This window comes from Erinaceus europaeus, chromosome 4, assembly GCF_950295315.1.
Source record: "Erinaceus europaeus chromosome 4, mEriEur2.1, whole genome shotgun sequence".
NCBI classification, from domain to species: Eukaryota; Metazoa; Chordata; class Mammalia; order Eulipotyphla; family Erinaceidae; genus Erinaceus; species Erinaceus europaeus.
Window position 1 is genome coordinate 104,875,249 of NC_080165.1, and position 13,484 is coordinate 104,888,732.

General features: G+C 53.5%; 1 protein-coding gene across 5 annotated transcripts in view; it reads left to right on the forward strand.

Moving 5' to 3' along the window:
• The window catches only part of IQSEC3 (IQ motif and Sec7 domain ArfGEF 3), a 75,565-nt gene that overhangs the window by 27,870 nt on the left and 34,211 nt on the right, over positions 1 to 13,484 (forward strand). For 4 of the 5 annotated variants that reach the window (XR_009549564.1, XR_009549563.1, XM_060190319.1 and 1 more), the window contains exon 3: positions 10,261 to 10,501. The exons of the other annotated variant lie outside the window; for it this stretch is intronic. Coding sequence is in view for 2 of the 4 variants with exons in the window: in XM_060190319.1 (XP_060046302.1) it covers positions 10,261 to 10,501 (241 nt within the window). In the remaining 2 variants the exon portion in view is untranslated. The remainder of the gene's footprint in view (positions 1 to 10,260; positions 10,502 to 13,484) is intronic. 5 annotated transcript variants of the gene reach the window in all.

Below are 13,484 nucleotides of genomic sequence, written 5' to 3' on the forward strand. Positions count from 1 at the left end.
GGACCTCATGTTTGAGAGTCCAGCACTCTAACCACTGATTTTTCAATCCTTCCTTGAGTGAGCAGACCACTGTGAAGAACACAGAGAAGGGGAGTGATACAGGCTTTGGGGGGTCACTTTGGTGCTTTCTTCTCCTTGTTTTGGACTCCCCCTCTCCTTTCCTTCTGCCTCTCTCCATTGCTCCCCCCCCCATTGTGCTGTCTCGCTTCCTGTGTGTCTCTCTCCTTTCCTCCACTGGGAGGCGGGGGTGGAGAGGCTGCATGGGGCAGGCTGGGGGGTTGATCCAGTCCACAGTCATAGGGCTTCATGATTCTGACTCTCATTGTCCTCAGGTTCAAGCCCTGTGACTCTGACATCCCCTTTGCCCCCAGGAAAACAGCTCAGTAGTGGCAGGAGATAGATGGTGGGCATGGAGCCTGACACCCCTTGAAGGTGCCAATATGGGGGAGCTATAGGAAGAAGGACCCCCTGCAGGGAGCTGGGCAGTAACGCAGTGGGTTAAGCACACATGGCGCAAAGGACAAGGGCCGACATAAAGACCCCGGTTTGAGCCCCCAGCTCCCCACCTGCAGCGGGGTCTCTTCGGAAGCAGTGAAGCAGGTCTGCAGGTGTCTATCTTTCTCTCCTCCTCTCTGTCTTCCCCATCTCTCTCGATTTCTCTCTGTCCTATCCAACAACAACAACATCTATGACAACAATAACAACTACAAGTGCAACAACAAGGGCAATGAACTGGGAAAAATGGCCTTCAGGAGCAGTAGATTTGTAGTGCAGGCACCAAGCCCCAGAGATAACCCTGGAGGAAAAAAAAAAAAAAAAAGAACAAGGACCCCTCCAAGTTCACATTTTTTTAAACTTTTTTTTTCTCATTTTGTTGCCCTTGTTGTTATTGTTGCCATTGATGTTGGATAGGACAGAGAGAAATTGAGAGAGGAGGGGAGAGAAAGATAGACACCTGCAGACCTGCTTCACCATTTGTAAAGTGACCCCCCTCCAACTTTCAGGGAGCACTCAACAGATCCCCTTCTGTCAAACCCCCTTTTCTATGCCAACACTGACTGTCTGGGGGACCCACAGCCCTTCCTGGTTGGAGGCAGGTGGGAAGGAAGTGGGGGTAAGGCAGGTGCTGTCTACTTGTGGTACTTTTTTGGAGCTGCAGGTTGGCAGGGAGGAAATCAGGGGTCCCTGTTTGGGGTGCTGTAGAGAAAGGTTGGGAAGGCGGCTTGCTGGGACTATCTTGAGCACTGGTTGGTGGAGGGTCTCTCACTCTGCATCCCTGTGGGGGGTTGAGGGGCATGAGACTTGCCCCTTCTGTTGACCCAGGCCTCTGCCCCACCACCATGACTCCAAGTGATCTGTCTGTTTCTCTGGTTTGTGGTTTCCTAGACAATGCATTTGTCTGTCTATCTGATGTCAGTCTCTGTTTCCCTGGGTGCTTTCTTGCTGTCCAGCAATTCCAGTGTCTTTGTCTGTCTGACTGTTCTTGGCTCCTGGGGATGGGGGCAAGGGGCTCCACCCTGTGTCAGAATCCCTGCAGCTTTGTGCCCCTTTTGTCATCTGTCCCACCTCCACCTCCACCTAGGTCCCTCCTCAGCCACAGGACTGTCCCCCCAGGGACTGGCTAGGCTGGCGGGGCTGGCAGTGTATGTGAGGGACCCAAGCTCTCAGCACTCGAGGGGCTCCTGTGGGTGCTGATGCAAACTGGGTGCCTCTCTGCTGATCAGTCTGAATCCCCTCCAGCTTCCCTTTCTAGAAGGTTCTACAAGTCAGTGGTCTCTGCAGGAGACTCCAGTAGGGAACCCCAAAACAATCCACCAGATCCTGGGGCCTTGAGGGAGTGCTTCTGTGGTATGTGCTCTCAGGCTCCCTCAACACCCTCTTCTCTTTGCACCTTCTGACCCAGGACAGGCCTTGACCACTGGGCTTCCCACAGTAGGGGAGGTAGTGGGGGAGAGTAGTTGCTGTACCTTTGTTATTAACACAGCACCCACAGTCCCTTCCAGTCAGAGACTTGAAGTGGCTCTCAGCCCAAGGAGACTCGGTACTCAGGAGAGATGCTAGCCCCCTAAGACTCAGCAAAACCTCAGACCCATCTGGGGTGGGGGGTTGAAACAGCCTTCCCTGTCAGGGTATAGGGTATCGAGAGCTACATTGCAGAAGTGGGGAGACCCCAAGCTGAGCAGGCTGAAGCGAGGGCAGGGGACAGCTAGGGTTGGGGGCCAGGACACCTGAGGCTGAAGCCCCCCAGAATCTGGTCATGCGCCCTGTGTGGGGCAAGAGGTGGCAGCAGCATGTGTCTGGTTGTCTCTCCTGCTCATCCCTCCCCACCCAGGTGGCAGAACCTCATTCTGGGGTGCTGAATAGCCATGATTGCCGGATCCCCACCCCTGGGCTCACTGTGACATGGGAACAATGTCCCTGCTGGCCACAGCTGAGCTCTGAATGGGGGCCAACGGAGGGTTGCCCACTGAGGGGAGCAGGCTTGGGAGCACAGTGCATCCCCCAGCCCTGGAGGGAGCAGGGGACACCTGGGGGCACTCACTGAGGGTCCCAACAGGCTGAAATCCCGGTGTTGAATCCTTCCTCGCACAGTAAAAACCCCCCCAGGGGAAAGGGATGCCAGTGGGTATGGGACAGAGTGTTTGTTGGCCATGTTGGGTGCTGCTTGGAGCACCTTCCACATTCCTCCCACTAAGCTCCATGAGAGAGCTGCTCTGCCCACTCACACAAGGGAATTCTGGGACGGAGAACAGCTGGGTGGCTTATCAGTAGAACCTGGGACTGGGTGCACACATTACTATGCTCTAGAACCTGGGTTCAAACCCCCTCCTGTATACAGGGGGGAATCTTCACGAACAGGAGAACAGTGAGTGCTGCAAGTACCTCTTCTTTTCTATCTCTCTTTCTGTATCCCTCTCTCTTTATCAAACAAAATTAGGAAGGAAAGGAGGAAGGAAAAAATGGAGGGAAAGAAGGAAGGAAAAGAAAGAAAAAAGGCAGCTAGGAGTGGTGGAGCTATGCAGGCACTGAACATAAGCTATGACCTCCGCTCTCATGCCTGAGGCTCCAAAGTCCCAGGTTCAGTCCCCTAAGCCAGAGCTGAGCAATGCTCTGGTATACACACACATGACCCTGGTGATAAAATATAATAAATCAAAACAAAATAGTGGGGGCCATGGCTAGTCCATTCTGGAGCTCCAAGGTGAACCCAGCTCTGCCTCCAAAATGCAACCTTCCCCCATAGCATTGGGGCTAGCTGATGAATTAGTTTTTACAGAGAAATCCAGCCATTCTATTTGCTCCTGAGTGGTATCTATGTTCTGTGACTCTAAGTCACATTTGCTAGTTGCTGGGAAAGTAGAAAACTACAAACATCTCAAGAAGCAAATACAAACTGAATCTGCCATCTATAATGGAACACATGGCTCTCACCATCATGCAAAGTAATAGGTTGGATGGCCAGCTGCTCCATTGGTATTCTGTCCTACTGCCTTGCCCGTGAAAGCAGAAGATTCTGTAGCCTGTATCCCCACCTATTCCAGTTCCCACTGAGCCTCCTGCCCTAAGCTGCTCCTCTCCTGGGGCCCTTCCCACAGGGGTGGTGGTGGTGGTGGGGTGGTGGTGAGGGGAGTCTCCTACTAACCCAGCCCAGTACTTGCTCCCCAGCAGGAAGGGACACATTTCCAGGAATGAGTGGTGGGGGGAGCCCTGGGTTAGCATTGCTTGTGTGACCACTGTCCTGTGTAAGTCCTCAGCCAGTGGGTCCAGTTTTCCCACAGCTGGGCTGGGGACTGGAGATAAGGGACAGGGAGCAGATGTGTATGGTCCTGGGCTAATGCCCTAAAGAAGCCAGAGACCCCTGGCTTACCTCGCCAGCCTTGGGTGGGGGCAGACTCCCCCCCCCCCTTAACCTGCTCCCCCTAATCTTGGCAAGGAGACCAAGGGCAGGTTTTTTGGGATTTGTTCCCAGTGTGGTTTTGCTGGAGTTTGGGTTGTGCAACCAAGCTTGGAGCTGTGAGGTGGGGAGTAGGGGAGGGGCTTAGGGGGTGAAGGGCATTGGAAGGCAGTTGGTGGGTTGAACCTGGGATCCAGCCAGGCAATTCTCTGTTATTTTCTACCACTAGGGTTATTGCTGGGGCTCTGTGCCAGCACTATGAATCCACTGCTCCTGGCAGCCATTCTCTCCCTCCCTTCCCTTTCTTTCTCTCCTCCTTTCTTTCTTTCTTTCTTTCTTTCTTTCTCTCTTTCTTTCTTCTTTTTATTGGATTAGACAAAGAGAAATTGAGAGGGGAGGGGAAGATAGAGAGGAGAGATCAAGGGAAGCACCTGCAGACCTATTTCACCATTCGTGAAATGTCCTCCCTGCAGGTGGGGAGTGGGGACCCATGGTAACATGTGCGCTTAACAGGGTGTGCCACAGCATGACCCCCCCCCCCCCCCCGTCTATGCAGCACTGATGCTTCAAATATGCATGCGTGACAACACCACTCAGCAGTCTCCCTGGGCTGGCTTTCTCATTCATTGTTTTAGAAGGGGGGGGTGGGCAGAGAAGAAGAGAGATACCACCACTCCATAAAGGGCCTAAAGGAGCTTCCCCTGGTGCAGTTTCATAGTGCTCCCATGTGGTGTCAGGGTTGGAACCCAGGACCTTGAATAATGCTAGATGCAAGTTCTGCAGGGTGAGCTATTACCTGGGCTGACCTATTCTTTCCCATCCGTGTACTCAGGCAGCACTAGGAAAACATAAGCAGGGCAGTCGAGCTGAAGAGATAAATGACCAATAGAAGTGTTTAATGGGTGGGAGTGGGGGAAGAAGCACTAGGCTTGCTTTCTAGAAATAAACAACTAAAGCTGGTCCTCCCGGAAGGACACAATACCCACTGCCACAAGGAATCTCTCACCTTTCTGCTCAGTGGGCATTCATGTGTGGCTCAATTTTTCTTGTTTGATTTACTGAAAACTTCTTGTTTGGGTCTTTCATGTGTGGTTTTATTATTATTTTTACTCCCAGAGAGAATAGCTGGAAGACTTAGAGTCTTCTTTGCTTGCCCTGCTTTTCACTTTGTTTCCTTCCCTCCTCGGAATGGTGAGGCTTTAACTGTTCGTTTAACTGTTGGCTAGTTGCATCACCCTGGGGCTGATTCTTCATTTCATCCAGTGTTTCAAACACAAGACAAAATAAGGTTTTCAATCCATTTCACCAGCCCCCTCCATAAAGGAAATTATGTCAACCTGTCACAGCAGTGTGATTTGTGAGATCATGCTCTTGTGGGTATTGTGCCTCCAGGAGGCATGGGCTCTGGACATCTTGTCTCCAATGATTAAAAAATGCACCCAGTTAAGCACACATAGTACTAAGCACAAGGGCCCATGCAAGGATGTGGTTTTGAGCAGCCCCCTCACTCCTCACCTGCAGCGGTAAAGCAGGTCTGCAGGTGTCTCTCTTTCTCTCTCCTTCTCTATCGCTCCCTCCCTTCTCAGTTTCTCTCTGTTTACTCCAATCAATGGAAGAAATGGCTGCCAGGAGCAGTGGATTTGTAGTGCAGGGACTGAGCCCCAGAGATAAACTTGGAGACAAAAAAAAAAAACCAAACTAAAACAAACAAACAAACAAAAAAACACATCAAAGGCCAAACAGAAAAGACAGCCTCAGGGCTACACCGGGAGCAAGGGCTGGCTGGAGTGAATATCTCTCTCTGACCAGCAACTGGCTGGGAGCCAAGCCTGCTGATTTCCCCATGGCTACACTGCAAAGCCACCTAGGATCCTAGCTTCCCCACTTAGCTGGGTGCTGGCCCACCCCTTCTGTGCCTCAGTTTTCCCCACTATAGCTGAAGGGAAAATGGGGGGGGGAGAGAAGAGCACAAAAAGAGCACTTGGGGCCTCACGAGCACAAATTCTGCGCTTCACCACTGAGCTACCCAGCTATCTAAAAACTGCAGTTTCCAAAAGCAGGAGTGGGTTGGGGGTAGGGGGTGGGGAATCATCCTTGGAGACCCAAGAGGCCCAGGGAAAGGTGTGTAGACACTGGGCATGGCTGGGAAAGGACCACAGGGGACGGCTGACTCCTTCAGGTAGGGGGCACCCAGAGCATTAGGGACAGGTACCCTAGGGCTGGCCAGTAGCTGGTTGAACCCAGGGCTGGGGCCACAGCTAGAGGGGTTCAAATCCACTGCTCCCTGCTCCTGACAGTCATTTTCTTAGATAGGACAGAGAGAAATTGAGAGAGGAGGGGGAGATAGAGAGGGAGGGAGAGAATAAGATAGACATCTGCAGACCTGTTTTGCCTGCAGGTGGGGAGACGGGGCTCAAACCCTGGTCCTTGTGTGGGTTCTTGTGCTTAGTACTATGTGCACTTAACTGGGTGCGCTACTTCCCAGCCCCCCAGAGGGGGAAAAAACTAATTCGAATGGCGATGAGGGGATATTGTTGGTGCCAGGTGATGGCACATCTCTTAAGTACACATATCACTATGTGCAAGGACCTGGGTTCAAGCCTCTGCTCCCACCTGCTTTAGAGTGGTGAAGCAAGACTGCAGGTATATCTCTTTCCTCTGTTGGCTCCATTTTGATCTGTTTAAGGACCCTTGCAGACAGCCTTCCACAAGGGAGGTGCCCTTTCAGTGAGCACCTTGGTGGGAGGGTGTGCAAGGTGTGGGTGGCAGCAGGAGAGGCAGTGGGGAGAGAGGATCAGAATAGAGGGTGGCCATGCTGAGACAGTGGCGCAGGTCAGGGCAGTCAGTGCCTGCTGTGGGAGGACTGCCCAGGATAGCTGGCAGGATACATGGACTGGGGGCTGAGAGGGAGAGGAGGGTGGGAGGCTGGGATTGGAAACTGGGGTGGGGGGACCTGGCCTGCTCCTTAGAGGGAGGGGGACTCCCTCAATGGGTTTAAACAAAGGACTGTAACACTGAGGTCCCCAGCACAAGGAGTCCAGCCCTGAGGTGACAGGGTGCATGGGTACTGGGACCCCAGGGGAGCCACGCGGGAGCCACACCGGGCCTACTGGAAGCACAAACCTTCTTTCACATAAGCACTCTGGGGTGATGACAGGGTTGTGCTCAGGCAGAAAAAGAAAGACAGAGACACAGGCCACACCAGCCCCTGGGTAGAACAGTACCCTAGTCCTTGACTAACTCCCCTCCCCACAGATGACCTGAGCTGCTGTATCAGCCTGATGGTGTGTGTGTGTGTGTGTGTGTGTGTGTGTGTGTGTGTGTGACCCTGAGTCTTCTAACAGTGCTTTCAGTTTTCCAAGAGGCTGTGCACCCAAGTGGGTGGCTTCTGGGCTGAAGCAGGTACTCCTGTGGTGACTGACAGCCTTGGATGGAAGCTCAGAATGTTTCAGGGAGTGTTCTGCTGATGGCCAACAGCTAAATAGAGGTCTGAGCACAGGAGCCCACACAGCCAGGCTGGATGATGCCACCTAGGGGTCCCAGTTGTGGGAGTGGCCTTGAGAGCTGCCTCTAGGTAGTGAATATGCAGATGCTCAGCAGGGCTCCCTGACTGGGGGGAGGGGACTAGCAGGGCTGGGGGGCAGTTCATCTCTGCTCCTCTTCTAAAAGACCCCAGCAGTGCATCTGGAGGGCTGGGGAAGAACACCAGCTGAGTGAGAACATTCTAGAACATTCCACTGTTTACCCTTCTACTCAGGAAGTCTTTTATTTTTTGTTGTTGGTGGATCATCACTGCACCAAGTCAACAGAGAGACAGAGGGAGAAAGGGAGGAGACAGCAGCATTGAAGTGAAGTTCCCTCCAGTGTGCAGGGACTGGCTCAGACCTGGGTGGGTGTTTACCCAGCAGGCAGCCTCCTGGGAGAGCTCACCTGCCAGCTGGCCAGTGTCTATCATGTTCACAGGGATTCCTTTCTGTGCTGTAAAGCTCCAGTTCAGAGCACCTCACCTTCTGCCCAGGCCTGTGCTGTGGCCAGCTCCGTGCCCCTGGGAGCCTGCATGTGACGGGGGCTTGGGGACATGCTCCATGTGGCACAGTACACAGGACAGAGCAGAGCCCACAACTCCAACCCTGACACCAAAACCCATGGCCTTTGCCTTCCTCTACTGTGTCACCTTGGCCTTGCCCTCCTGACAAGTGCTGGCTATCTAAGGCCACCTCCTAACACCCAGGTTTAAGGAAGGTGAGGCCAGGGTCATCTCTCCTGCTTCTGTCCATCCCTGGGGGTGGGGGAACAGCTCTTTCTCAGGTCCTGGTGAACCTGGCTGGGCAAAAGCAGAAATGGTTCCAGTAGCCCAAGCTCAGAAGCCCGGGGTAGGGACCTGCAGACCCTTCTCAGTGCTGGAATTCAGGAGGGAGATGAGGAAACAGAGGAGGCAAGTGACCCAGGGGGAGTCTCGTAGCTCAGCCAAGCCGCGTGTGTGTGTGTGTGTGTGTGTGTGTGTGTGAGTGTGTGTGTGTGTGTGTGTGTGTGCGCGCGCGCAGGGGGACTACTGACCCCAGACCCTGTGAATGAGGTCAGGTGAGAAGGCCTTGGGGCTTTTGTCTGTATTCAGAGGGGTGCCCCCCCCAACAAGATCATTCTAATATGTTGTGCTCATATAAGATTTGGGACTAGGTGACCACAATGAGTGTGGACAGATGGGGGGGTGACCGAAGACCCCAAGGCTAGTACATGCTCTTGAATGGAGCTTTGGGCCAGCAGGGCTCCACCCCTGTGTACACCTCTGGGAAGGGGGGTGCAGACAGGGAGATGAGGGTTTACCTACCAGTCTCTGCCGTCATCAGCTGGGGGCATCAAGGGGCACCAGCTCCCCAGAAACTCCAGCTAAACTTTCTTTACCAAAAGGCTGCTTGCAAGTGTGGGGACTCTGAGTGCCCAGTCACAGATTCCAAAAGAGTCTGGGGACTTCCTTGGGAGAGAGGGTTGTGGCATCAGAACCAGACTATTGTAGAAGAGCAGGCTGGCTGTGGGACAGGGCAGGGGGACAGGCTGCTCCCCAGAGTCCCTGGGGGCAGGGCTATGAGCATGTCCTACAGCAGAGCCTACAAGACCTCTGTACAGTGCTAGTGAAGACATCAGCTGCTGGAGCTTGCCTACCTGTGGCGGAGTGCAGAGACGTGGGGGGGCCTCCTTCCTGCTAGGGCTGGTAGCATCCTGAGCATTCTGAGGTGCACAGGAGAGTTGGGGAACAGGAAGGATGAGTGAAGAGAACAGCCTTCACCCTACCCGTGGCTGTTCTAACACCTTCCAGCATTCCAAAGATGGGTGGACACAGCAGGAAGGGGCTCTTTTCTGGCCCAACATGGGTTGTTAGCTGGGTTGGGGGGTTGACTCCCCTGCTCAGCACCTCTCCACCTCTCTGGGGTGTGGCATCCTCTTGTTCCCTCCCGTCTTGACTTGTGCTGTCCCTTGCAGAGGCTGCCCTGGTGGCCTGGCTTTCCTTGGTCCAGTCTTGAGCTTACCTCGAGTTTCACTGAGTGGAGCCTGGGAAGAACAAGGACATCAGACAGCACAGGCCTTGGCTCTGTGATGGGGACTGGGGTTTACTGAGCACAGACCCAGCATCTTCCTGACTCCCTCCTCTTTCCCTGAGCCCAGAAGGGGTATCCTGGCAGCCCCATCACTCAGACGAGGCAGCTGAGCATTGAAAAGGAGCAGCCTGACCCCAGAGCCAGTGTGTGTGTATTGGGGGTGGCGTGGACATTAATACAGGAGACAGGACAGTGAGGAATGGAGTCCCAGGAAGGCTTCTTGGAGGAGGTGGAGCTGGCCTAGCTCTGGCCTGGAGGGAGGGGCAGGCCTTGGGGCCTGGCCTGGCAGGGGTCACCTGCATCCAGTGGATGGATGATGACTGGTGTCTCAGAGCAGGTGTTGGGCAGCTTCTACAACTTGGGAGGAGAGAAAGCAACAGAGAAGAAGTGATTTCTCCTGGAACCCAGCAGGGTCAGGGCCTCCCACTTCACATACCAGCAGCACCACCCCAATGAAGTGTCATGTGGAGGGGCTTCATGCCCAAGCGAAGCTATAAACACCCCCTGCTCTCCCAGACTTGTGTGGGCACCCTACAAACGGAGTTATTCCTTCTAGCAGTGCCCCAGGAGGTACTTCGTTATTGTGCCCATTTTACTGATTGGGCTGGGTATACCAAGGCTAAGTACCTTGCTCAAGTACCGCACTAGTGAGAGGCAGAGGCCCATGTGAAACCCAGTTGGGGTCCCCTTCCTCGCCATGGGCCCCCCAGATGGCACAGCAAGAGAGCCCCCGGCCCCTCCCCCAACGAGCACCATTGCTTCTGTTCACAGTGACGGCTCCTGTGCCCAGGCTGGTGGGGGCACGGAGGACGCAGCGGCGGCGGCTGGCAGACCCAGTGCGCAGGCGCCGAAGGCTCAAGCCCGGGAGCTGCAGGAACAGGAGGAACGGCCGGGGTCTGGGGGGGGCTCCCCGCGGGCTGGCCCCCCGCGCGCGGCCTCCCCCCGCCAGCTGTGCCCCCACGGCCCTGCCGCCTCTGATTACGAACTCTCCCTTGACCTAAAGAATAAACAGGTACCCAGGGCCTCCCAGGGGGGCGGGCGGGTGGGCAGGGGGCACCCTTTTGCCAGGTGGAGCGCAGTCCCCCGCCCTTCCCGCAGCCCCAGGCCCCACTCTCATGCCAAACCCCTAAGGACCCCGCACCCCTCCCTGCCCCTGGCCTGCTCCCCCACCCCCAGACTAGCCACTCACTATACCCTGAGGGCACCCCCACCTCTCCTCCCTGCTCAGAGGAGGGAACCCTCTTCCCATGCCCGCCCAGGGGTTCACACCACCAACAACCACGCTCAGGCTCAGAGGAGGTGGGAGGACAGTGGTCTGTCTCTTCCAGGTAGAACGAGAGGGTTAGTTAACCTACTGGGGCATCTAAAGCCCCCCTATATTGAAGAACAGCAGCTACTGAGGGTTGCTGGATTCTTTTACACCAGCAGAGATAGGAGTCTTGGGGTCCCCATGCACTCCCATCCCCAGAGATGGTGCCTGGTGGGTTTGCTTGGGACAGTGTAGAGACCACAGTGTGTGTGTGTGTGGTGGTGGGGGGGGGGGATATGTGTGTGTGTGTACACCTGTTCAGAGAAAGACCCATGAGGCGATATCATGAACGAGGAGCCTTGAACCCAAGCCAAGCCGAGGCATCTAGTTCTTGCTGTGGGTGCTGTGAGTTCCGTGTCATTGGGAATCCTAGCCCAGTGCTCTGTGGCCTTTGTTTCCTTGCCATCAAAATCGGGGACTAGACTTGAATCCTTTTCAAGGTCATATTTAGAGCTAGAATCTCCCTTCTGATTCTAAATGTGGAGGCTGTTCAACTCTCCTTTAGTTGATGGACAAGGGCACTAAAACAGTTGGACCAAACCACCATCATTTCTTCCCCTTCTTTGGCAGCCATTTAAGTGATTATTCTGCCTCAGGGGTGAGGGCGGTACATGGAGCTTTCAGCAAAAGGTTTGACAAAATCTCCCATGATATTTGTGTGGACAGAGTAGGAATTATCTTTGTGGATTAGATGACAGCATGTCTGGGTGGGCTGTTCACAAGCAGAGTACCCAGAAAACACTGATTTTTTTTCTCCCAGGCTTGATTCCTGGGGAGTTGCTGTCCTTGGTGCTGTTCAGCTCATCTCATGACACAGAGCTCATAGGGGATAGCTAATTCCTTCATGATAGAATCCAAGGCTGTTTGTGTTTAATCTTAAAAGGGTGGAAAAATGGTTTAAGGAAAGCAGTTAAAGGAAGTAGGGGGAAAAGTGGAAAGTCCTGCTCTTTACTTTAGAAAGGCAAGAACACTTGCACAAGGCAGATAGTCTAGGACCTGGGAGAAAGAGATCTCAACTTTGAGGATGGATCAGCAGCCAGAGAAGTGAGAACAGGGGTTGGGCAGTAGCACACCTGGTAGAGCACACATGTTGCCATGTGCAGGGACCTGGGTTCAGGTCCCTGGTCACCACCTGCTTCACAGGCAAAAGAGCAGTGCTGCAAATCTCAGTCTCTCTCTCCATCCCTCTCCTTCTGTCTCTATCAAAGAAAAGGGGGAAAATGGCTTCCAGGAGTGGTGAACTTGTCATGTAGGCACCAAGTTTCAATGATAACCTAGTGGTAAACAAACAAACAATGGCCTTCACAGAAGAGCAAATAAATTCCCTTCTCAAATAAAGAGCCATCTCACCAGAGCCCAAGACTGATCACTGAGCACAGGAATTTATTTAAGAGGGGGAGTCCCAGGCTGTCCCAGGTAGAAGAATGGGACTGGTTAGAACCACAAGGAAGCAGCAGATAGGAAGTTAACTTGGAAAGACGAAAGACCAGGCATGTGTTCTGGGGCCTTATTGTCATCTCAGGCAAAACTCAGTGGAATACCAAAGTGCTCAGTGAGAAGACTCGAGCTCTGTTAACAGCTAAAACTGTTAGAAATAAATAAAGCCTAGCTAGGCTGGGAGTTGGATCACCCAGTAGAGCACACACTTTACTATGCATGAAGTCCCAGGTTCGAGCCTCCAGCTACCACATGGGAGCATCCTGCAAAGGGGCAGCTTCACAAGCTTTATAGTGCTGTGGTATCTCTCCTCCTTCTCTCTTGTCTCTCCTCTTCTTTCTGTCTCTCCTTCTTTGTTTCTCTCTCCCTCTGCCCTTTCCACTCCTATCTGCCTATCTGAATAGAAGTCCACTGAGAGAGAGAGAATTATGCAGGCATGATTCCTCAGTGAAGTCCCAGTGGCAAGAAAAACATGAAAAAAAATGTTAATCTGGGCACTGTGCTGTGATCTGGGTGGTCAGCTGACAGGGGGGAGGGGGGAGAGGGAACTTGGTGCACATGGCTTGGTCCCCTGAGGACAGAGTGCACCTATCAGTCTCCTGCACTTCCCAAGCCTCCAGGGCTCCCACATGACTCTCCTGGTCTAACTCTAGACTGCAAAGCAACAAAAGTGCTGGGTACCGAAGAGAAAAGGGAAAGAACCCTCCCCCACTTGTCCCCCCAAGAGATAGAAGTTTAAGTTTTTAAAACTTTCTTTTTTTAAAAAAAGATTTATTTATTTATTTTATGGGACAGAGAGAAACTGAGAAGGAAGCAGGGATGAGCGACAACTGCAGCCCTGCTTCACCACTTGTGAAGCCCGCCCCCCCCCCCATAAGGGCCAAAGACTTGAACGCAGGTCCTTGCATGTGGCAACTTATGCATTCAGCAAGGTGTGCCACCTCCTGGCCCAATTGCAGTTTAGTGTAAGGAGTGTCCAGCTCATGATACAAAATAAAGTCAGTGTTTGCTCTTGGCTGGGAACCAGGCTTACCCCTGGTGGCCAGCTGGGTCAGGGAGCCTGGCACAGGACTCTGGTGGCCTCTGGGGACCTTTTCTGCTGGTGATATCCTTCATACTTTAGAGGGCTGGCAAAAGCTGTAGCAGGTCTCCAGTACTGGCTCATTTGAGGTTAGGTGGGGACTGGTGGAACATGAGGAGAGGCAGGCATGGCACACATCACAAGGGGGCTTTCAGCTCCTCCACCCTG